This window comes from Entelurus aequoreus, linkage group LG15 (assembly GCF_033978785.1).
Source record: "Entelurus aequoreus isolate RoL-2023_Sb linkage group LG15, RoL_Eaeq_v1.1, whole genome shotgun sequence".
NCBI lineage: Eukaryota > Metazoa > Chordata > Actinopteri > Syngnathiformes > Syngnathidae > Entelurus > Entelurus aequoreus.
In genome coordinates, this window is record NC_084745.1 from 46296240 (window position 1) to 46322133 (window position 25894).

At 41.7% G+C, this 25894-nt stretch overlaps 1 protein-coding gene across 7 annotated transcripts in view; it reads right to left on the reverse strand.

Moving 5' to 3' along the window:
- Positions 1–25894, reverse strand: part of rnf32 (ring finger protein 32) — a 282695-nt gene that overhangs the window by 75828 nt on the left and 180973 nt on the right. For 4 of the 7 annotated variants that reach the window (XM_062021649.1, XM_062021642.1, XM_062021643.1 and 1 more), the window contains exons 1-4: positions 18347–18398; positions 17791–18013; positions 12044–12186; positions 6162–6319 (exon numbers count right to left, since the gene is read on the reverse strand). In XM_062021649.1, the coding sequence (XP_061877633.1) occupies positions 6162–6319; positions 12044–12186; positions 17791–18013; positions 18347–18397 (575 nt within the window). In that variant the 5' untranslated portion in view covers position 18398. The other 3 variants (XM_062021648.1, XM_062021647.1, XM_062021645.1) reach the window with 2 other exon arrangements.

Sequence of the window (25894 nt, forward strand, 5' to 3'; positions counted from 1 at the left end):
TCACTATGCAACAAATAGCTGGAATAAACTTCCTGAAGATGTCAGACTTTCCCCAACTCTGACTACTTTTAAAACTAGACTGAAAACTTTTATGTTCACCTTAGCTTTCAGCTAAATCTTTTAATCTTTTAACTTTTAACATCCGCACTGTTTTTATTTTTATTGTCTGCATTTTAATTTTGCTTTTATTTTCTTTCATTTCACTTTGTTGTCTGTGAAGCACTTTGAGTCTGCCTTGTGTATGAAAAGCGCTATACAAATAAAGTTGCCTTGCCTTGCCTAATTTGCACTGGAGTATAAGTCGCATTTTTTGGGGAAATGTATTTGATAAAACCCAACACCAAGAATAGACATTTGAAAGGCAATTTAAAATAAATAAAGAATAGTGAACAACAGGCTGAATACGTGTGTTGTGTTCATTCAAGTTAATCTTAAATACTGTTCTTATACTTGAATGCCTATTGGTAATGTGTTCTACTGTCTTACTCAGGCTATTTACGTTGTGCCTTTTGATACCTTGAAGCCACCGTAGTTGGGCTGGGCCTTTTGAGGAAGTGACTGAAATAAAGGAGAGTGCTGTTGTGAAGTTGAGCGAGGCTGTTGTGTCTGTTATTTGAACATAACATTTGGCGAACGAGGATGGCTGACACACCTATATTCTCCCTGCCACCTCCGGACCCGTTTCTACCCCTCCCGGGCGATCCTGTCATTCCCTGGAATCAGTGGAAATCGTCTTTTGAGACGTATCTTTTGGCCACAGGTTTGGACAATGCCACTAGCGCGAGGAAGCGCGCCATTCTCCTACACCTGCTTGGAGCGGAGGGGAACAGAATTTTCAATTCTCTCAGCGGTACGCTGGACACTTATGATGCAGTCATAACAGCTTTGAGCGGACATTTTGTAAAATCACAGAATATCCTACTCCGCCGGTTGGAGTTCAGACGAAGATGTCAGCGCCCGGGTGAGTCTGCCAGGCAGTATGTAGCAGATTTAAGAGCCCTATCACAGAACTGTAATTTCGGCAACCTCACTGATGAACTCATTCGAGACCAGCTCATTGAGAAAACGTCTAATCCCAGAGTGCAGGAGGAGTTGTTACTCAAGGATGCAACTTTGACACTTGATGACGCACTAATAATCGCAATACAAGTGGAATCGGCTACTGAATGTGCGGCCAAAATTGCGGAAAATAAGCCTCATAGGCCTACCCCTGTTATTGAACAGTCAGTGCAACAGCTATCAACCTCAGACCCTGATGCTGCTATACAGGTAGCGCGTCCCCAGCCAACACGTCAACAGAGACGGTGTGGGAATTGTGGCTCCAACCGCCATGCAACAAGGGCCCAGGACTGCCCTGCTAGGGGCCAAACTTGTCGCCGTTGTCAGAAGCCTAACCACTTTGCCAGGTGGTGCCGGTCCGCTCCGGCCGATTACCCTGATGCACAGTCACATGACCCGGCGGTGCCTGTGCGCACTGTAGGCCCCCACTCAGCGACTTTCTCGAGGTGCCCTGTTTACCTGGATGACTGCTGTGTCCCTCTCCTCCTCGACACTGGGGCCAAAGTGTCACTACTGAATGTCGACACCTGCAACCTGCTCTTCCCGAACAGACAGTTACAGCCCCCGTCCACTGCCCTCTGTGGCTACGGCCGCAGCAAAATCGATGTCGTCGGCCTTCTCTACCTCCCGGTTCGCTACACCTCTACAGCTGTGAACCGTTTCCCGTTCCACATCACGCGCCGCGGCGAGAACATCATGGGCCTCGACCTCTTCACTAGCCTGGGTTTTACCCTGCAGGACAACAGCGGTATGCGGATTCTACACGTAGCGTCTCCGAGGCAACACGACCAGCCGGAGCTGTTTAACGGCCTGGGCTGCCTCAGCTCATTTACACACAAGCCACTCCTGGACCACAGCGTGCCTCCCGTGGTCCAGCCCCTTCGCCGTGTTCCCCTGGCTTTGCGGGACGGCGTTACGCAGGAGCTTCAACGCCTCCAGGCTGGTGGAATCATAGAGCCCATCGACGCTTCCCCATGGGTGTCCAACATTGTCATCGCCAAGAAGAAGTCGGGCGGACTGAGAGTCTGCGTCGACCTCCGCCAAGTGAACAAGGCAGTGGTGCCTGACAAATATCCTCTTCCTACGACGGAGGAACTCACTACACACTTCCACGGCTCCCGAGTTTTCAGTAAATTGGACTTGCGCCAGGGCTATTTACAAGTCCCTTTACATAAGGAGAGTAGGGACTTGACAGCGTTTATCACCCACACTGGCCTGTACCGCTACACGAGGATGCCTTTTGGGCTCAATTCAGCGCCGAGTTGTTTCCAGAAAATCATGTCCACAATCCTCGCTAGCTGCACTGGGACTGTGGTGTATCTGGATGATATTGTGGTGCATGGGCCAGATGCTGCCACACACGATGCCCGCCTGGAACAGGTTTTCACCGCACTCAAGCGCCACCATGCCACGCTGAACACAGAGAAGTGTGTTTTCGCTGCACCCGCCATAGACTTTGTTGGGTTCCGTGTCTCCGCCGACGGCATCTCGCCTCTCCAGTCGAACGTGGATGCCATCATCGACGTCCCCACTCCTGCGACGGCCTCCCAGGTGGCATCATTTTTGGGGATGACAGCCTACTACATGCGGTTCCTGCCTCAGTACTCCTCCATTACGGCCCCGCTCAGGATGCTGCTCAGGCAGGAGACACCATGGTCTTGGACTCCCAAGTGCCAGGTTGGTTTCGACGAGTTGAAGCGGCTCCTCACCACGTCTCCGATCCTGGCGCACTTCCAACTGGACAGCCCCACATTCGTGACCTGTGATGCTTCCGCAGTGGCTCTAGGTGCCGTTCTGTCACAGATCCATGATGGCGTAGAGAGACCGGTAGCGTTTGCCTCTCGGGCGCTCAGCCCCACTGAGCAGAAATATTCAGTGGGCGAACGGGAGGCACTCGCCTGTATATGGGCATGTGAGCGTTGGCATCTCTACTTATACGGAAGGTCCTTTACTTTACGGACGGACCACCAGGCCCTGACGACCCTGATGTCTACCTCTGGTGTGGGGCACAGGCCCCTCCGTCTTCACAGATGGTCAGACCGTCTGCAGCAGTATGACTTTCAGCTACAATTCACCCCTGGCAGGAATAACGTGGTGGCAGACTACCTGTCCCGTCCTGCCACCACCCAGGGCCCCGCTGTCTCCCCGGAGGACGAAGAAGACGTGGTCCACCTGGTCCACTCACCATTGAAGGACACTGTCTCCCTTCGTGATTTGGAGACGGCCTCAGCAGCCGAGCCTGTCTTCACCATGCTGCGTGACTACATCAGACACGGTTGGCCTTCCCGTGTCCCACCTGAGCTAGAGCCGTATTCCCGTGTGAAGAACGAACTGTCATGCTGGGGTGAGGCCTGCATCGCCCGGGGACACTGCGCTGTTATCCCAGTAGCCCTCAGAGGGTGTGTCTTACAGATGGCACACCAGGGTCACCTTGGCATAGTCAAAGCCAAGCAAAGGTGCCGTGACACAGTGTGGTGGCCCGCCATCGATCGAGACCTGGAGGGACTCATCCGCTCCTGTGCAGCGTGCCTCACCAGTGGGAAGACTGGGCCACCCGCTTCGCCTCCACTCCAGCCCCTGGACTGGCCAACTAAACCGTGGGACCATCTCCAGCTTGATATCTGTGGTGAGCTGCATAATGTGCCACCCCACCAGAGGTTTCTTGTGGTGGTCTACGACCTGCATTCCAAGTGGCCTGAGGTGGCTCCCATGGGAACGGTCACCTCTGCTGCCGTCGTCGCCTTCCTGGACCGCCTGTTTTCCCGTTGGGGTTTACCCCGAGCCATCACCACGGACAACGGTCCTCAGTTCCTGTCCTCGGAGTTCACCGCCTACCTTGCCAGCAAGGGTGTTACTCACATCAGAACCTCCGTCTACCACCCCCAGGCAAACGGGGGGGTGGAAAGGTACAACCAATCACTGAAGAATGGACTGCGTGCTCACATGTCCGAGGGATACTCGCTGGAGGCTGCACTGAATCAGACCCTCCTCCACTACAGGGCGACTGTCCACTCTACAACAGGGGTCTCTCCTGCCAGCCTCATGGTGGGTCGAGAGTTTGTGCTTCCCCTGTCGAGACTCCGCCCACCGATGGCCGCGAGCCCGCGACCATGCTCAGCAGCAGTCAAGTCTCGCGTCAAGGGACAACAAACTTCCATGAAGCAAAGGTTCGATCAGAAGCACAGGGCTAAATGGCCAGCTGTCAGAGTGTCGGACTGGGTCAGAGCGCGCCGGCCCCACCGCGCCAACAAACTGGCAACATTCTGGTCTGCTCCATACCAGGTCAGCCGCCAGCTGGGCCCAGCTTCATTTCAGTTAACCGATGGATCCCGTTGGCACGCTAGCTGCCTGCGCAAGGTACCTGCCCCTCCTCACCAGCCTCACGTCACAGGGGTGGCACCGAACATTCCCGCATTGGGGCCACGCCCTCCGGTGCCCGATCCAGTGGCAGCACCCCTCGCCCAGGCTGTGCCGGTCGCGCAGTGCCCTGCTCCAGCACCGGCCCCACTGCCGGTCCCCCTTGCTCCTGAGCCTCGGCCTGTTAGGGCCCGTGCACGCCCTGAGCGTTTTCAGGACTTTGTGGCCACCTTTCATACTTGAAGTTTTAAGACAGGAGGGGAAATGTTGTGTTCATTCAAGTTAATCTTAAATACTGTTCTTATACTTGAATGCCTATTGGTAATGTGTTCTACTGTCTTACTCAGGCTATTTACGTTGTGCCTTTTGATACCTTGAAGCCACCGTAGTTGGGCTGGGCCTTTTGAGGAAGTGACTGAAATAAAGGAGAGTGCTGTTGTGAAGTTGAGCGAGGCTGTTGTGTCTGTTATTTGAACATAACAAAGTGTACGTAATATGAGGCATAAATAACCAACTGAGAATGTGCCTGGTATGTTAACGTAACATATTAGGGTAAGAGTCATTCAAATAACTATAACATATAGAACATGCTATACGTTTACCAAACAATCTGTCACTCCTAATCGCTAAATCCCATGAAATCTTATACGTCTAGTCTGTTACGTGAATGAGCTAAATAATATTATTTGATATTTCACAGTAATGTGTTAATAATTTCACACATAAGTCGCTCCTGAGTATAAGTCGCACCCCCGGCCAAACTATGAAAAAAACTGCGACTTATAGTCCGAAAAATACGGTACTTGTTCTTTCCATTTTGACAGAAACAATACATGTACTGCATGTAATGGCTTATTTTTTATACTTTAATATGAACTAATAATGCAACAAATATAATACTATCATACATTCCAAGCATTTTTTGTTAAAATAAATACTTAAATATGTCGTCTTTCAACAATGTTTAAATTTAAAAAACTGCGAATAAATACTTAAAATATCTGCTTTATTCATGATTTCAAGGCAAGTTATCCATCAAATTGTTTAGTGTCAAAATAATAAAACGATTTTATGCTAAAAATGTTACCGTACAAAAATAGTGGTAAATACACTGTAAAAACAACCATACATTTTATACACTGTAAACACAACAACCATAGATTTTACAGAAAAAACAAAAAACAGTGGTACCGCTTTTAGATTTAAAGTAATATGCTGTACAAAACTTTGTCAATTTTACGGTAAGATTTTGGAAACTGAGATTTTTTTACTGTAAAATCTTTTTTTTTTTTACAGTGTAGGTAAAAAAATATATACCGGTAATCACATACATCTGCAATTGTGTAAATATAACATTTAGAAAATCTTTATCCATTTATATTCATATATTATTCACTGCTTCAAATGGCCCTCCGAGGGCAGCCATAATAACTACAATGTGGCCATCAATGAAAATGAGTTTGACACCCCTACACTTAAGGTAAGAGTGATGTAATACATTTCATTCGTCATTGTATGCATTTCACTTAGTTTTCTGCATTTAAAACTATAAACGTTCTCCACAAAATGCGATCTGTGTTCATATTCCCTGGAACAGATTATTTCTAATGGGAACAGTTGCTTCGGTTTTTGTATGATTCGTTCTTTGTGAACCTTTTGTCAAATATTACGAAAAGAGATGGTACGACTGTATTTTGACTGGTTGGAAGACGAGAGATCACTGCAAACCAGAGCAATAATCACACCTGGCGGCACACTGGTTGCGAAAGAGGCGCGCAGCATCGTGGATCACGCGCGTTTCGTACTGCTCCCTCCTGCACATCGGGCAGCACTTCCTCCCGGAGAACTTCTCGAAGGCCTGCAGACATGCTTTGTGGAAGACGTGGGAGCAGGACTGCAGCACCTAAGAGGGACACAAAGACGCTGTTGAGCCTAATGGCACACACACATTGCAGCTTTAGGATGCCAACGTGAGTGTGTGTATTCAGACACATGTGAAAGTGTGTAACTAAGTGGTATTTGCCAAGAGGATAGAAGGAACCAGCAGGAGCTTCTGCGAACCGGCTGGAACCTGGACTACCTGCCAGAGGAGCTCTTTTATGGTCTGAAAGGGGACGGCTACAGCAATGCCACTTGGCACACGAAAAGGTTTACTTAGATCTCTGGAGGGCAGGAGGTCGGGGGGACGTATTGATTTCCTATTGTTTTGGGCCGGCTTCACACTCTCCATCAGCTGAGAAAGAGCCCCCCTGCTGTGCACAATTTCCAGCAGCTCGACAAGCCATTAGAGCGGAGAGAAAGCTACAACCTGCAGTCTGACATATCGCATTCAACACATGCATTTCAAGACTAAACAAGCCGTTCCGGATCATTCCGAGAAGGATATCGTTCATTTCAACTGGCGCTGTCAAAGTTCAAGTTGTTTTTATTGTCATATATTGTTATTTCAAAATGATAAGCATGAGTATGTTTGTTAGTGTGTGTCTGTAAAAGAATGTTTGTGTCCATTTTGCATTAAGCCATTTTTAATAAGCAAACATTAGCATGAAGCAAACAAATTATCCAGTCACATGTTGATGGTATTGAAAATGATCTGTCAAAGTGACACTTATTGGAGATTAAATACTTCCATCTATCTGACATTAATCACGCGGCTGCTGAACCTGTCGCCCTTGTCGAGTGGGGCCGAGTCTGAACACGCTGGAGTTTGCAGTGACCACTTTGTCAATGTCTGTATGAACTTTAAACTGACCTTTTAACTGTTTATACATTTCTTTTATTTTTGTTGTTCTGCATATACTTAGATATGAGCAGTTTTGTGATGATCCCACATGACAGTTTGGACTATGTTCATTATTTTACTGGGTTTAGAATAGGGCTGGCCGATATGGCCTTTTATTAATATCTCAATATTTTTAGGCCATGTCACGATACACGATATATAACCGCGATATTTTGCCTTAGCCTTGAATGAACACTTGATGCATATAATCACAGCAGTATGATAATTCTATGTGTCTACATCAGTAGTTCTTAACCTTGTTGGAGGTACCGAACCCCACCAGTTTCATATGTGCATCCACCGAACCCTTCTTTAGTGAAAAATAATTTTTTATTTTTTTTCAAATTCAAGACAAAGTAATATGTTTTATTTACTGGTGCACAAAATGAACCGTGCATGAACATCACCTTGTTCAAAAAACAAAACCAACACAGTGCATGAACTCACAACAAATTACACACATGCAAATCAGATGGAAAATTAGAGGGAACATCGTTTGGGGGTATTCATAATACACCGATAGGGAGAAGTTTTTATGTACACGATGAGTCGGTGTGTCTTGACCTCTGAGGCCAACTCGCCGAACCCCTGAGGCCAACTCACCGAACCCCTAGGGTTCGATCGAACCCAGGTTAAGAACCACTGTTATACAGGTTATGGAATGAAGTATTGTTGACGGTTTTTGAATGCATTTTTAAAGTGATTTAGAGGTAGAATAGATTGCTCCCATTAGCTGCATTGCTAGCCATACAGAACGAGCCTATTTGTATGTTATAAAGCGAGAAAAACAACCTTTTGTCTTCTTGTCTCTTATAAATATTGTGAACAATAGGCAAAATAAAAATAAAAACATATGTAGACTATAAGGAAGTGCCTTAAATGTAGAACATCATAAAATGCCCCCTTTAATAAATAATGTAAATATTTCATTGATTTTGTTAGACCGCCATCCTGTGTTTGTGTCTGATTATAATTGTAATCAAAATTGAATCAATGATCTTAAAAGTTTTAAGTATCAGTATCGGGATGACTAATAGTATTGGATCGATTGCCAAATTTGTAGCGTCGCACAAAACTAATGTAAAGTATCTAAACAACAGAATAATAAGTGGTTATTACAATTCACAGAAGTGTAGATAGAACCATGTTGCAACTGAAAGTAACCAGATATTAACAGTAGAATAATAATAATTTTACAAAATAACAAAACCGGAAATGACGCAATGTGGTAAAGCATACGTTTGCAGCCAAATTACGAGCATTTGTAATCAATTTGAAATGATTCTATTATTATTTATTTGCTAAATAATATATTGTGATATAGTATATCGTTATTGCAGGAGGCTGCGCTATTTATCGGCATGTAGAATTTTACCCATATTGCCCATTTCTAACTGGTACGCCTTCAACATTAGTTCCCCTAAGTTGTGCAATCACAATATCCACGTTGATTTCCCGTATTTTTCGGACTATAAGGCGCAATTAAAAATCCTTTAATTTTCTCAAAAACTGATAGTGCGCCTAATGTACGGAATAATTCTGGTTGTGCTTACCGACCTCAAAGCAATTTTATTTGGTACATGGTGTAATGAAAAGTGTGACAAGTAGATGGTAGTCACACATAAGAGATACATGTAGACTGCAATATGACGCCAGTAAACAACGGCAAAACTTTAAATGTTCCATTGAAAATAAAGAACATTACACACGGCACTCAAAAATCAGTCAAAATGTTTTAGTATGACTTTGAAGCCGCACCGCTTGATGGATTGTCGGCCCATTACGGCTACCGTAGTCAGAGATACAAATATTATTATGGTGTGTGTATAAGGACCGCAAAATGGCAGCCATTAGCAGACATTATCTGGCATTTTGTTTCACAATATTATGCAAAACCAACTTTTCTTACCTTCTGGTACCTGCTGATGTGTATTTGAGATCTGCATAAGTCCTGAAAATTTGCGCAGGTCCGCCACTGTAGTCCGTGCCGATACCGTAGTCCAGTGTTTTTCAACCTTTTTTGAGCCAGGCACATTTTTTTGCGTTGAAAAAATGCGGAGGCACACCACCAGCAGAAATCATAAAAAAACTAAACTCAGTTGAAAGTAAAAAGTCGTTGTCGCAATTGTTGGATATGACTTTAAAGCAGGGGTGTCAAACTCCTTTTAGATCCGGGGCCAAATGGAGAAAAATCTACTCCCAAGTGGGCCGGACTGGTAAAATCACGGCATGATAACTTAAAAATAAGGACAACTTCACATTGTTTTCTTTGTTTAAAAATAGAAGAAGCACATTCTGAAAATGTACATATCACAATGTTTTTTTGTTTTTTTTTACACTTACAATAGTATTCTATTTTTATTTGTCATTATTTATACTTTCTGAATAAATTATGTGATAATGTTCATGAGTCAACTCATTGGTGTTAATTTTCAATCGATCAAGATAAAAAAAAAAATCAAAATCAAATTACAGGATGTTATTTATGTGGTTTGATCATTTTCCTCGATTGATGTACTAACGTGGTTTATTTTGTACAAATATAGCATCATCTACAAAGATGCAAAGAATTGCTATTGCGACATCCAGTGGACACATTTAGAACAGCTGTTTCTATCATTCAAAAATTTCAGGTTCATTTTTATACTTAGCAAACTCATCTCGTGGGCCGGATAAAACCTGTTCGCGGGCCTGATCCGGCCCTCGGGCCGTACGTTTGACACCCCTGCTTTAAAGCATAACCAAGCATGCATCAATATAGCTCTTGTCTCAAAGTAGATGTACTGTCACCACCTGTCACATCACGCCCTGACTTATTTTGACTTTTTTTCTGTTTTCCTGTGTGTAGTGTTTTAGTTCTTGTCTTGCGCTCCTATTTTGGTGGCTTTTTGTCTTTTTTTGGTATTTTCCTGCAGCAGTTTCATGTCTTCCTTTGAGCGATATTTCCCGCATCTACTTTGTTTTAGCAATCAAGAATATTTCAGTTGTTTTTATCCTTCTTTGTGTGGACATTGTTGATTGTCATGTCATGTTCGGATGTACATTGTGGACGCCGTCTTTGCTCCACAGTAAGTCTTTGCTGTGGTCTAGCATTCTGTTTTTGTTTACTTTGTAGCCAGTTTAATTCTGCATAGCGTTCCTTAAGTTTCACTGCCTTTTCTTAGGGGCACTGACCTTTTGTTTATTTTTGGTTTAAGCATTAGATAACTTTTTACCTGCACACTGCCTCCCGCTGTTTCCGACATCTACAAAGCAATTAGCTACTGGCTGATATGGAAGAGTATTACACGGTTACTCTGCCGAGCTCTAGACAACACTGACACTCAACAACAACACATAATTTGCAGACTATAATTACTGGTTTGCAAAAAATATTTTTAACCCAAATAGGTGAAATGAGATAATCTCCCACGGCACACCAAACTGTATCTCACGGCACACTAGTGTGCCGCGGCACAGTGGTTGAAAAACACTGCCGTAGTCGATAAGCTTCTTCTTTTTCTCTATCTTCTTGTTATGGCGCTTTCACCCTCTGCTGTTGCCATTTCTAATAAAAAGTAGCGTAAAGTTCTAACTTATAGCTCGCTATGGAAGCACTAAAAACTACCGGTGTAGTGGGTTTACATTATTCACCCAAGGAACTTTAGTTATTAGAGAGTTCCGGTCGGACGTTTTTTCACAGGACACATTTCCGGCGTTGTTGCACTAGTGAGTCACGGATGAGGAGATGCCGCTTCGTTATTGATTGAAATCAAGTCTGAATATCATTAAAACAGTTATCTCCATCTTTTGACACTTCTTCCACTCCCGTCGTTGCACGCTACACCACTACAACAAAGGTGACGGGGAGAAGACGCTGTCGAAGGTGAGCCACGTAAATAAGACCGCCCACAAAACGGCGCATCCTGAAGCGACTGTCAGAAAGCGACTTGAAGATTATCTGTAAAACATCATCTATGCAACATTTTGACCAAATAACTACCATTACATGTTATGTAGACCACAAGGAAGTCTTTTACATTTAGAAAAATTTTTAAAATAATAATATGATCCTTTAATGCGCCTTTTGTATGAAAAAAAATCTGACTAGACCCGCTCGTCGGCAGTGTGCCCCCATCCGGTGCGCCCTATGGTCCGGAAAATACGATAGTTTGCAAAATCAACATTTATTTCCCAATAAATTCTGATTCCACTTTGAACAAATATTAAAACCTCAGCATTTGCTTTCATTGCCTTACTGCCTAAGTTGTGATCCCGCCTTACTGCCTAAGTTGTGATCCCAACCAGGTTTAAAGAAATTATGTGCCTGATTATTTCGGACTTCTTGAACACTAAATTGGCCCAAGTGTGTGAATGTGAGTGTGAATGTTGTCTGTCTGTGTTGGCCCTGCGATGAGGTGGCGACTTGTCCAGGGTGTACCCCGCCTTCCACCCGATTGTAGCTGAGATAGGCTCCAGCGACCCCGAAGGGAATAAGCGGTAGAAAATGGATGGATGGATGAACTCCTTGTGAGTGTAGAAGGGCATATGGGCCACCAGGTAGGTAGAAATGTGAACTTCAGTGACCTTAAGAATATGTTTAAATCTTGTCAAAAGTATTGTAAAGAGTGGATGACTCCATTTGATCACATTCAGCTACTTTTTGGTGAAATCTGGCGTATTATCTGCTTGTATATTAGGCTCTTGACACCTTTATAGTACTGTGCTCTGACATGTGCACAGTCGGTGGTAACTCAACGGTGGCCATATTGATGTGTTTGCCCGGAAGTACGGCGGACTTCCTCCTGGTCACGTGGTTGCTCCCTAGCAATTCAGCGTTATCGCAGGCAGGCTGATGGTGATTACCTGAGGCTGAAGGCAGAAAGCCTCTCTGCATATTGAACAAGGCTGCTCGGACTCCCGCTGCTGGAGTGACCTGGTCTTCACCCGCGTCCACTGGTCCTCGCTCAGCCTGCCCGCAGGCGGGGCCACCAAGCCCATCCTCTGAGCTAGTATAGGAGAGTATCATCACGTCATGAATGAAGGGCACATAGAAAGTTCCAGAACAGGGGTGTCAAACTCATTTTAGCTCAGGGGCCGGATGGAGGAAAATCTGTGCACACGCGGCCCGGATTATTAAAATCATGGCATTAAAACAAAAAAATAAAGACAACTTCAGATTGTTTTCTTTGTCTGACTTTGGCCCAAAATAGAACAAACACATTCTGAAAATATTACAATAAAAATATTTTTTTTAAAATACCGGCAGCGGTAAAGTTTAGATCCATGAAGGAAGGAAGAAAGTGAATGAATGTTTCTAACTGAATACATTTACATTTTCGCCCGGTAAAGGGTGGAGTGCCATCTACGGGTTGGGGAGGAGACCCTGCCCCAAGTGGAGGAGTTCAAGTACCTCGGAGTCTTGTTCAGGAGTGAGGGAAGAGTGGATCGTGAGGTCGACAGGCGGATCGGTGCGGCGTCTTCAGTAATGCGGACGCTGTATCGATCCGTTGTGGTGAAGAAGGAGCTGAGCCGGAAGGCAAAGCTCTCAATTTACCGGTCGATCTACGTTCCTATCCTCACCTATGGTCATGAGCTTTGGTTTATGACCGAAAGGACAAGATCACGGGTACAAGCGGCCGGAATGAGTTTCCTCCGCCAGATGGCGGGGCTCTCTCTTAGAGGAACTCAAAATAAAGCCGCTGTTCCTCCACATGGAGAGGAGCCAGATGAGGTGGTTCGGACATCTGGTCCGAACCACCCCCCCACCTCAACCTCCTCATGCTCTCTCAGGGAGAGCATGTCCCAAATTCCAAGCTGCTGTATTGAGGCATGTTAAAAAAAAAAAAAGCACTTTGTGACTTCAATAATAAATATGGCAGTGCCATGTTGGCAGTTTTTTTTTAGGGATGTCCGATAATGGCTTATTTTCCGATATCCGATATTGTCCAACTCTTTAATTACCGATACCGATATCAACCGATACCGATATCAACCGATACCGATATATACAGTCGTGGAATTAACACATTATTATGCCTAATTTGGACAACCAGGTATGGTGAAGATAAGGTCCTTTTTTTTTTAAATTATAAAATAAAATAAGATAAATAAATTAAAAACATTTTCTTGAATAAAAAAGAAAGTAAAACAATATAAAAACAGTTACATAGAAACTAGTAATTAATGAAAATTAGTCAAATTAACTGTTAAAGGTTAGTACTATTAGTGGACCAGCAGCACGCACAATCATGTGTGCTTACGGACTGTATCCCTTGCAGACTGTATTGATATATATTGATATATAATGTAGGAACCAGAATATTAATAACAGAAAGAAACAACCCTTTTGTGTGAATGAGTGTGAATGGGTGTAAATGGGGGAGGGAGGTTTTTCGGGTTAGTGCACTAATTGTAAGTGTATCTTGTGTTTTTTATGTTGATTTAATTAAAAAAAAAATTAAAAAAAAACAAAAAAAAAACGATACCGGCAGGTCGATATTATCAAACATCTCTAATTTTTTTTCCATAACTTGAGTTGATTTATTTTGGAAAATATTGTTACATTGTTTAATGCATCCAGCGGGGCATCACAACTAAATTAGGCATAATAATGTGTTAATTCCACGACTGTATATATCGGTATCGGTTGATATCGGAATCTGTAATTAAGAGTTCGACAATATCGGACACATTTCGGGAGAACATTCGCACCGTAACACAATATAAACACAACAGAACAAATACCCAGAACCCCTTGCAGCACTAACTCTTCCGGGACACTACAATATACACCCCCGCTCCCCCCCAACTCAACCCCGCCCCCTCCCAACCTCCTCATGTCCCAAATTCCAAGCTGCTGTTTTGAGGCATGTTAATAAAAATAATGCACTTTGTGACTTCAATAATAAATATGGCAGTGCCATGTTGGCATTTTTTTCCATAATTTGAGTTGATTTATTTTTGGAAAACCTTGTTACATTGTTTAATGCATCCAGCGGGGCATCGCAACAAAATTAGGCATAATAACGTGTTAATTCCACGACTGCATATATATAGGTATCGATGTTAAATATAATACATTAACAATCTTATATAAAGCATTTAACAAATTATTGCCGCCTAATCCACAACGTTTTTTTATAAGACGAGTGCAGGCTCATAACTTGAGAGGCTTTGGGTATTTCTTATTGCCGAGAGCTGAAACCACTCCTAAACGTTTTTGTGTGTCTGTATGCGGAGTAAAACTATGGAACAAACTGGACTTACAACACAAGCAATGCCAAACTATTAATCGATTTAAACTATTATACAAACATGGGGTCTGGTTCAAATAAAGAGATGAGGGTCTTTAATTTGACCTGCTGCTATACTCTGTCTCAAAGTGTTAACTTGTGCTCAATGTTGTGCTCAATGGTGTCCTCACCGACATCTTCAACCGGTCCCTGTCCCAGGCCACCGTCCCATCCTGCCTGAAAACCTCCACCATCATCCTGGTCCCCAAAAAGAAAAACACTGTCAGCTGTCTGAACGACTACCGGCCAGTGGCACTCACTTCTATCACAATGAAGTGTTTCGAGAAACTGGTCCGGACCCACATCCTCTCATCCCTACCGCCCGTATTGGACCCCCATCAGTTTGCCTACCGAGCCAACAGGTCTACGGAGGACGCCATCGCTACGGCTCTCCACTCCGCCATGTCCCACATGGAGGGGGGTGGGGGGGAGCTATGTACGGCTGCTCTTTGTAGACTTCAGCTCTGCATTTAATACCATCTTACCTGACAGACTGGTGACCAAGCTAGCAGACCTCGGAATATCCAACCCCACCTGTCTCTGGATTAAAGACTTCCTGACTGACCGCCGTCAGAGGGTGAGGATGGGTACCCACACCTCCACAGCCCTCAGCCTCAGCACCGGCTAACCTCAGGGCTGCGTGCTGAGCCCCCTGCTCTACTCACTCTACACCCACGACTTCACAGCCACCCACCCCGGCAATCACATCATAAAGTTTGCCAATGACACAACGGTGGTGGGCTGCATCTCTGGGGTCGACGAGACGGCATACCGGGACGAGGTGGAGCAGCTGGCAGTGTTGAGCAGGGTGAACAACCTGAAGCTGAACCAGCTCAAGACCCAGGAAGTGATCTTGGACAGCAGGAGGAGAAAAACTACCATACAGCCCCTGTACATCGACGGGGGCTGTGTGGAAAGAGTCTCATCCCTACGCTTCCTGGGAGTTCACCTGGAGAAGGACCTGTCCTGGAGGACCAACACCACGGCTATCGTCAAGAGGACACAGCAGAGGCTCTACTTTTTGAGAGTACTCAGGAATCTCCACCTGAGACAGGATCTACTGGTGTCCTTCTACCGCTGTTCTGTGGAGAGCATCCTCACATACTGCATCTGCGTATGGTTCTGCAACTGCACAGCAGCAGAGAGGAAAGCTCTCCAGAGGGTCGTCAAATCGGCCCAAAAAATCATCGGGTGCCCCCTCCCCTCCCTCCCTGGAAGAACTGTACAACTCCCGCTGCCTGAAGAAGGCAGCCAACATACTCAAGGACCCATCCCACCTCGGCAACAGCCACTTCGATCGGCTGCCTTCCGGCAGACGTTTCAGAACCATGCGAACCCGCACAAATAGACTCAAGAACAGTTTCTACCCCCAGGCCATAACTGCACTAAACGCAGCTGGAATGTAAAAATAAAAAAATAATAAAAAATTAAAATTAAAACTCCCTCACGTGCAACATGAGGATCCGGGACTGTGCAATCAGCGATTACACGCCAACTGGACAATATTTATCATATTTATTTACATATTAATCCAAAACAAAATGCCTGCACAGCATAGGAGGTAGGAAATGCTGACTCCCACCCCCTCAGCACACTGGGAACCAGCATTACTCCTCTCTAGTCAGTTCACTAGTCACTTTATACTTTTTACTGTCTCGTTTTTTTACATTGCCTCTCAGAGTGGTCCTAGGCCATATTGCATATTGTGTATATTGTGTTGTTTTTGTATATTGTGTGGTTTCTTCTTTTTTTTTTAAATGCAAAGCACCTTAGGGAAGCAACCTAAATTTCGTTGGACCTGTACCTGTACATGCACAATGACAATAAAGATAATTCATTCATTCATTCATGTTTCCTTACCATTATTGCTATGTTGTCTATTACCATTATTGCTATGTTGTCTTTTACCATTATTGCTATGTTGTCTATTACCATTATTGCTATGTTGTCATTTACCATTATTGCTATGTTGTCTATTACCATTATTGCTATGTTGTCTTTTACCATTATTGCTATGTTGTCTTTTACCATTATTGCTATGTTGTCTATTACCATTATTGCTATGTTGTCTATTACCATTATTGCTATGTTGTCTTTTACCATTATTGCTATGTTGTCTATTACCATTATTGCTATGTTGTCTATTACCATTATTGCTATGTTGTCTATTACCATTGTTGCTATGTTGTCTATTACCATTATTGCTATGTTGTCTATTGCCATTATTGCTTTGTTGTCTATTACCATTATTGCTATGTTGTCTATTACCATTATTGCTATGTTATCTATTACCATTATTGCTATGTTATCTATTACCATTATTGCTATGTTGTCTATTACCATTGTTGGTATATTCATTATTCCTACATTGTTGATACAAATTATTGTTACAGTGTAATAATTAATGTTACCTTTGGTACTGCCACCATGATACAACATCTGTATTATAATCCTTGAACAAAGTAAGAGTGAAACTCATGTGAATAATCACTAAATGGAGAACTGGGGTTGGATTAAATAAATTATCTTCTTCCCACTCCCTTTCAGGCAAAACTGGACAATCATGCATTACATACTATACACTACCTTTTGCACTATATTAATTTATATTATTATGTGTTGTCATCTTTGTACTTTTTTATATCATTGCCTGAAATAAATAAATAAATGAAAAAATATCGGAATCGGTAATTAAGAGTTGGACAATATCGGAATATCGGATATCGGCAAAAAAGCCATTATCGGACATCTCTACATTTATCATTTGTTTTCAAAACAGTTACAAAAAAGTGGGACCCCGTTTTTATGACTTGATGGGGTCCATGGGACCCCATTTTGAAAATTCCTGGCTCCAACACTGATGGGAGTCACTATTATGTTAGATCTACTATGGACTGGACTCTCACTATTATGTTAGATCCACTACGGACTGGACTCTCACAATATTATGTCAGACCCACTCGACGTCCATTGCATCCGGTCTCCCCTAGAGAGTGGGGGGTCACCCACATATGCGGTCCTCTCCAAGGTTTCTCATAGTCATTCACATCGACGTCCCATTGGGGTTGTGTGTTTTTCCTTGCCCTTATGTGGGCTCTGTACCGCGGATGTCGTTGTGGCTTGTGCAGTCCTTTGAGACACATGTGATTTAGGGCTATATGAATAAACATTGATTGATTGATTGAGTATTGGTGCGTGCAAAACAGCAGCAGGCGGCTGTGGCCTGAGGGTCGGTTCTAATACTAATCAAATAGATAGTTAGATCATTAATTTGCCCGCGGGCCTTGACTTTGACACCACTGTTTCAGAACAACCTACCCAACGTTGGAGGAGGTGGAGGAGGACCAAGTACATATTCTCGCTCCTCTGGAAGTTCTGCTCTCTGCACATCCTTTTGCTTCCCTCTCTGCCTTGAAGGTGTTTTGCTTCTGTACTTCAGCAGGGGGTCAGAAAGCAAGAACTCGGGCTCTAGAAGGTTCCTTCTGATGTGATCCTGAAGGGCCACTGAGGTGATCACCAACTTGCTGCTTACGTCACAATCCTGTGAAATACATACAACCTCAAATATTCACTATTGTACTGTCGATTGACTAAAAACAATGTCCAAGTGTACCAAATAAAGACACAAGTTTAATGAACTTTAACTAAGTTTAAACTTTAAGTAAGTTTACCGTGAAGCGCTCACAGGTGTTTAGCATCTCAACAACGAGCTAGCATGGGAGCTACACGCTCCAAACGTCGCCACGAAGTTTTTAAAGAGCACAACACGACGTGAGACAGTTCCCAAAGCAGGAAAACACGTCACTTCGGCCCTTTCCTCAAACGGACACGCGTGACTTTTCATGAAAAGTTACTAATTGTGAAGAGAGCGTACCTTCCGCCTCGCCATCCTACCAGCGCAGTCTGTGTGGTTGCTAGGTAACATAGGCCCCTCCCACCCTTGCCCGAATGCGGAAATGCTGGAGGTACGTTTCAAAATAAAAAATATGTCGATTACTTATTAAATGTCCATCCATCCCATCCATTTTCTACCGCTTGTCCCGTCGGTTAAACTGCAAATTAAATAAAGTTAAGTGGTATTATTTAATATTTTCAGATATTCTGTATCCATTTATTTTATCAATAAGAATTCAACCAATGACTAGATACTAGGGGTGTGGGAAAAAATCGATTCGAATTCGAATCACGATTCTCACGTTGTGCGATTCAGAATCGATTCTCATTTTTAAAAAATCTATATATTTTTTTTTTATTTTTTAATTAATCAATCCAACAAAACAATACACAGCAATACCATAACAATGCAATCCAATTCCAAAACCAAACCCGACCCAGCAACACTCAGAACTGCAATAAACAGAGCAATTGAGAGGAGACACAAACACAACACAGAACGATCCAAAAGTAGTGAAACAAAAATGAATATTGTCAACAACAGTATCAATATTAGTTACAATTTCAACATAGCAGTGATTAAAAATCCCTCATTGACATTATCATTAGACATTTAAAAAAAAAAAAAAAAGAACAATAGTGTCACAGTGGCTTACACTTGCATCGCATCTCATAAGCTTGACAACACACTGTGTCCAATATTTTCACAAAGATAAAATAAGTCGTATTTTTGGTTCATTTAATAGTTGAAACAAATTTACATTATTGCAATCAGTTGATAAAACATTGTCCTTTACGATTATAAAAGCTTTTTACAAAAATCTACTACTCTGCTTGCATGTCAGCAGACTGGGGTAGATCCTGCTGAAATCCTATGTATTGAATGAATAGAGAATCCTTTTGAATCGGGAAAAAAAATCGTTTTTGAATCGGGAATTGTATTGAATTGAAAAAAAAAAAATCGATTTTGAATCGAATCGTGACCCCAAGAATCGATATTGAATCGAATCGTGGGACACCCAAAGATTCACAGCCCTACTATATGCTGTCTATCAATGCATACTGTAACGACCAGCTGGTGTTAATATTTTAGCTGCATTGTTAGCCGCCTCGTACTTGCCATATTTAAAAATAAGTTTCTCAGTTCGAACATAAAGTATCTTGTCTTTGCAGTCTATTCAATTGCATATAAGTTGAAAAGGATTTGCAATTCATTGCATTCTGTTTTTATTTACCATTTACACAACGTACCAACTTCACTGGTTTTGGGTTTTGTAGCATAAAGACCATGGTGATTTTATTTAAACGTTGTCATAAAAATAAAAGACAAATATCTCACCTCTCCTTTCTTTTTGTCAAACTTGGAAACCCTTTCTCTATCACAAAGCTGCACACTACATTTATAGTTAAGCAGGAGTAATGTTGGTTTAAGAATTTTTGTTTTGTTTTGTTCTGTTAAGCAGAAAATACAGTATTTCTATTTAGAAAAATATATTTATTTAGTTCAATTCATTTTGTTATTTTGCAAAAAAACTAAACAAACAGATTATAAAACAGTTACTTTTCCATGTACTCGTATGATTCCAAAACCTGCACAGGTGAATAAATTCTGGTTGAAGTCAAATACCGTATTTTTCGGAGTATAAGTAGCACCTGCCGAAAATGCATAATAAAGAAGGAAAAAAAACACATATAAGTCGGACTGGAGTATAAGTCGCATTTTTGGGGGAAATTTATTTGATAAAAGCCAACACCAAGAATAGACATTTGAAAGGCAATTTAAAATAAATAAAGAATAGTGAACAACAGGCTGAATAAGTGTACGTTATATGAGGCATAAATAACCAACTGAGAACGTGCCTGGTATGTTAACGTAACATATTATGGTAAGAGTCATTCAAATAACTATAACATATAGAACATGCTATACGTTTACTAAACAATCTGTCACTTCTAATCGCTAAATCCCATGAAATCTTATACGTCTAGTCTCTTACGTGAATGAGCTAAATAATATTATTTGATATTTTACGGTAATGTGTTAATAATTTCACACATAAGTCGCTCCTGAGTATAAGTCGCACCCCCGGCCAAAATATGAAAAAAACTGCGACTCATAGTCCGAAAAATATGGTAGTTGTAAAATATTTGTGTGTAGATTGTCGGTCATCAGGTCGTATGATCCAAAAAGGTTTAATAGGAGGATTGCATATGACGTCTCGTCCCTTTTTCTTCTTGAGCTTAATTCACACGACGGTCACGCTGCTTGAGTGTAGCATTAAAACAAGTGAGAGTAAGTGTAGAGTTTGAGCAGAAAATGTTGTATTGCTGTTCTGTTCTTGAGAAAGAGCTTTCATAGAGTCCTGAAAGAAGTGGTTCATTAAGGTTAAAAAGTCAGGGGAAAAAAAAGAAATGGCTCTTAAAAATATCACGTTCATCATCTTGTGGAATACAATCGGACCATGCTCGTGTCTGCAGTGATCACTTTGTAAAATGTTTTTTTCGACATTTGATTTGTTTAGAAACTTTCTGGGATGCAATCCAGGTTATTCTCGACTATATTAGTAGTGTTTGAGAGCAGAACTTAACGTAAGAAAAGGACAAGAGATCGCATTAGTTTGAATTTTTTTGTGGTTGCTATGCCTAAATATAACAACAAAGACCAGCTTGTGCAAATAAACTCACGTCATGTTAGGTGCTAATAATAAATATTGTGATTGTTGGTCCAATCCACAGCATTTTTGCTGTCAATTTTCATAACAGAAACTAAAAGCTTAGTTGTTGTGCAGGAAAGCCTAGTGCTTTATTCGACACGGAGGACCACATTATAGCGTCTTTGGTGATATTCGCTAGCATGAAGAAAATTTTCTTAATAGTATTAATACACTTGATGAAAACATTTCTCGTAGGATCAACAGCATAAACTATATCTTGATATCGCTAGCAAACATTGCTGAAAAACAGGGACATCTGTAGCTAAATATTTAGACAAAATATAAATTCACCCCATAAAAACAACTGCATACATGAATTGTAGATCAGACTAATATTAGTTGCAGGAAATCAACTGCAAACAAACGTATCCTTTTCCTCAGTAGCATCTCGATCGCAGCAGCACGGCACTCGTTATGTCAATCAAATACGTTGCTTAGCGATGCACATATAAGTCCAACTTTGTCTTTCAACGATTAATGCTTAATTTGTGGATCTCTCAGATGTAAATAAATGATGTGCCTCCAATCTTTTCTCCTCTAAATACCGCAAGTGTCAAGTGAAGTGAGGTAGCAGTAACCTCTTGGTGATGATAAATGGTTTAAATCTTGTTAAAAAATAATCTTCTTAAGAGTGTAAAAATCCACCCCATCCCATTTAACATCTTTTTTTCGTCATCATTTTTAAACCTTTCAAAATAAGCCTAAATCTGCACTATAAACAGTAGCCTAATGGGGCTGAAACCCGGAAGTGCCTCTAGGTCACGTGATTGCAACCCACCTATTGATGCAAAGGAACCTTTCTGAGTAAGAGTCTAGTTGCGTCTATTCAGCCTTTCCGAATAGTATAAAACTCCTTTCACACAAATAAAAAAAAAGAAAAAAGAATCTGGTCCACCAGCTTCACAAGGGTTAGGGTTAGGGTTAGGTTAACCCTAATCCTAACCCCAATACTAGGACCTAAATTATTCAATCTCTATATAAATGACATTTGTAAAATTACAAAATATTTAAAGTTAGTGTTATTTGTGGATGATACAACAGCGTTTTGTTCAGGAGAGAACACACAGAAGATAATACAAATAATAACAGAAGAAATGAACAACTTAAAAAGATGGTTTGACAAAAACAGACTATTGTTGAATCTCAGTAAAATAATGCTATTTGGTAACAGTAGAAGAGAAAGTCAAACACATATACAAATAGACGGAATAGAAATATAAGTATAATGATGGATGATAAATTGAACTGGAAATCTCATGTGAAAAATATACAACATAAAGTAGCAAGAAACACGTCAATAATGAATAAAGCAAAAAACGTTCTAGACCAAAAATCACTTCATATTCTCTACTGCTCGCTAGTGTTACCATATCTGAGTTACTGTGTAGAAATATGGGGAAATAACTACAAAAGTACACTTCATTCATTAACGGTGTTACAAAAATGACCAGTTAGAATAATACATAATGTTGGATATAGAGAACATACAAACCCTTTATTTATTGAATCAAAGATACTGAAATTCCACGACATAGTGAATTTGCAAACAGCTAAAATTACACACAAAGCAAACTATAACCTGCTACCCAAGAATATACAACAATTCTCAAAAAAAGAGGAGAAATATAATCATAGAGAAAAATTTAAAACATTTGTTTGCACGTACAACACTTAAGACCTTCAGTGTATCAGTATGTGGAATTAAATTATGGAATGGATTAAGCAAAGCAATCAAACAATGTACTAATATGAAGAAAAAAACAATGAAATGAAACTCTTCAAACTTAAAGTGTTGACAAAGTACAAAGAAGAAGAACCATGATAAACATTCTGAATTTATTTCATCCATCCATTCAATCATTCTCAAAATAATCTTACTCATCTCATCATATGAAATATAACTTACTTCACCAATTATTATTTATTTTTATTGTGATTACTTATGGAGTATATTGGGAATAAATTGAGAACAGGAAGTGAACAAAAGTTTTAGCAACTGTTATGTAAAAGAAAAGGGGTAGGATTAAATAAGCTCTGCTTCTTCCTACTCCTTTTCGAACATGTTGAATAGAGAAACTGGAAATTGTGATGTATCATGTTGTATGCTTGCATGCTCCAAATAAACTCAAACTCAACTCAACTCTTATTTTTTTCAGGGAGTTGGCAACCAAGTGAGTGAAAATATGTAACTAAAATGTATTGATACATGTTTATATTGACAATTGTGCTGTTTCAGACTGTAATATTGTTCGAGTAGAGATTATGTACACTACCGTTCAAAAGTTTGGGGTCACCCAAACAATTTTGTGGAATAGCCTTAATTTCAAAGAACAAGAATAGACTGTCGAGTTTCAGATGAAAGTTCTCTTTTTCTGGCCATTTTGAGCGTTTAATTGACCCCACAAATGTGATGCTCCAGAAACCCAATCTGCTCAAAGGAAGGTCAGTTTTGTAGCTTCTGTAACGAGCTAAACTGTTTTCAGATGTGTGAACATGATTGCACAAGGGTTTTCTAATCATCAATTAGCCTTCTGAGCCAATGAGCAAACACATTGTACCATTAGAACACTGGAGTGATAGTTGCTGGAAATGGGCCTCTATACACCTATGTAGATATTGCACCAAAAACCAGACATTTGCAGCTAGAATAGTCATTTACCACATTAGCAATGCATAGAGTGTATTTCTTTAAAGTTAAGACTAGTTTAAAGTTATCTTCATTGAAAAGTACAGTGCTTTTCCTTCAAAAATAAGGACATTTCAATGTGACCCCAAACTTTTGAACGGTAGTGTATGTCTAGCTTGTGAGCTATTGTGTGCTTAGCTGTTGTGTAGCTGCTAGTTCCTAGTAGCCTACAATATTCAAGAAAAGACCAACCTTTGGATGACATTTAGATGTCTGTTGTGCACAAGTAAACATGCCGAAACACTGCTTGTATCGGACATTTTGCACGCCAGCCGATATAATCCGATTTTTTTGGACCATTTTCAATATCGGATTGGGACACCCCTACCAAATAGTACATATGATAATATGAAAATAAAACCGTGTATACTGGAGACAGTTGTCAAAGCATGCGTGCATGTCACTAATGATTATTTTATTGTTGGCACATAGTTGGAAGCTGACTAAAGGAGGTTAGTGGATGTGACTCAGCCAGCTGTCGTCAGAACAAAGCTAAGCTGCTCATACCTGGGCCGTGAGCTCAGGGTCCCTCCCAGGTCACCTTCACGTTGAAAAAGCTCTCTTTTTGTGGGGTCCGATGAAAAGTTTGCCCCATTTCGCCTTTAAAACGGTTTTGCAGCCTCGGCTGAGACTGATTGGTGAAAGCAGGCTAACGGTGATGCCTGTCAATGCTTGGAGTCGTCTAAGAAAACAAAGCCAAGACGCGACTCTGGGAGAGAAGGAAACTTCTCAAGAGGCTGCTGCATTCTTGAGATTAGGGCAAGAAAAACTTGGACCACTGTCGTTAAACCCCAGACAAAGACGTGGAACAATTTATTAGCTAAGAATTCAAGCTGAGGGCTCAATCAAAGGCTGACGTCCACCCTGCCAGACTCAGGCTTTGGTTTGTTGTTTTAAGTAAATAATCATGCTTAAAAGATACGGCAAAGATGGGGCTCAAGTCCCCCCGCCCCCATAAAGCCTGCATTCTTCCAACTGTCATCAGAATGGATTTCAGTGTGTGCTTTTATTTTCAACAGCGACTTGTTTGTCTTAGCCCCCCCCACACTGTGAACACCATTTTTAAAGGCTTTTTATTTAACTTTCTTCTCAAAATACAACTCACCTTGACATGCAAAGATGAACCCAAAAAAAAACGATGCTACAGTTTCGTTAAACACATATCTCCATATTCACGGCCACGTTTCAATGAGATTCTCCCAGTATTAAAGGGAACCTTAAAATAATTTTACACACGATTGAATTATTGTTTTATGTGTCAAACATGGATTATAATTATAATTTATCATTACCTGTAATGTCAACCTTCTTTAAAGGCCTACTGAAAGCCACTACTACCGACCACGCAGTCTGATAGTTTATATATCAATCTTAACATTGCAACACATGCCAATACGGCCGGTTAACTTATAAAGTGCAATTTTAAATTTCCCGGCAAACTTCCGGCTGAAAACGTTTCGATAGGACGTCAATGGTTGAACCGGAAGTATTGGTACACCATTGTATCCAATACAAACAGCTCTGTTTTCATCGCAAAATTCCACAGTATTCTGGACATCTGTGTTGGTGAATCTTTTGCAATTTGTTTAATGAACAATGAACACTGCAAAGAAGAAAGCTGTAGGTGGGATCGGTGTATTAGCGGCTGGCTGCAGCAACACAACCAGGAGGACTTTGAGTTGGATAGCAGACGCGCTATCCGACGCATCGATGATCGGGTGAAGTCCTTCGTCGCGCCATCGATCGCTGGAACGCAGGTGAGCACGGGTGCAGATGAGGGCTGGCGTAGGTGGATAGCTAACGTTTTTATCATAGCTCTGACGAGGTCCCGTAGCTAAGTTAGCTTCAATGGCGTCGTTAGCAACAGCATTGCTAGGCTTCGACAGGCGGCACAGCATTAACCGTGTAGTTACAGGTCCAGTGTTCGGTTCGGTGTCTCCTGATAGTAGTATTGTTGATCTTCTGTCTATCATTCCAGTCAGGGGCTTATTTCTTTTGTTTCTATCTGCATTTAAGCACGATGCTATCACGTTAGCTCCATAGCTAAAGTGCTTCACCGATGTATTGTCGTGGAGATAAAAGTCACTATGAATGTCCATTTCGCGTTCTCGACTCTCATTTTCAAGAG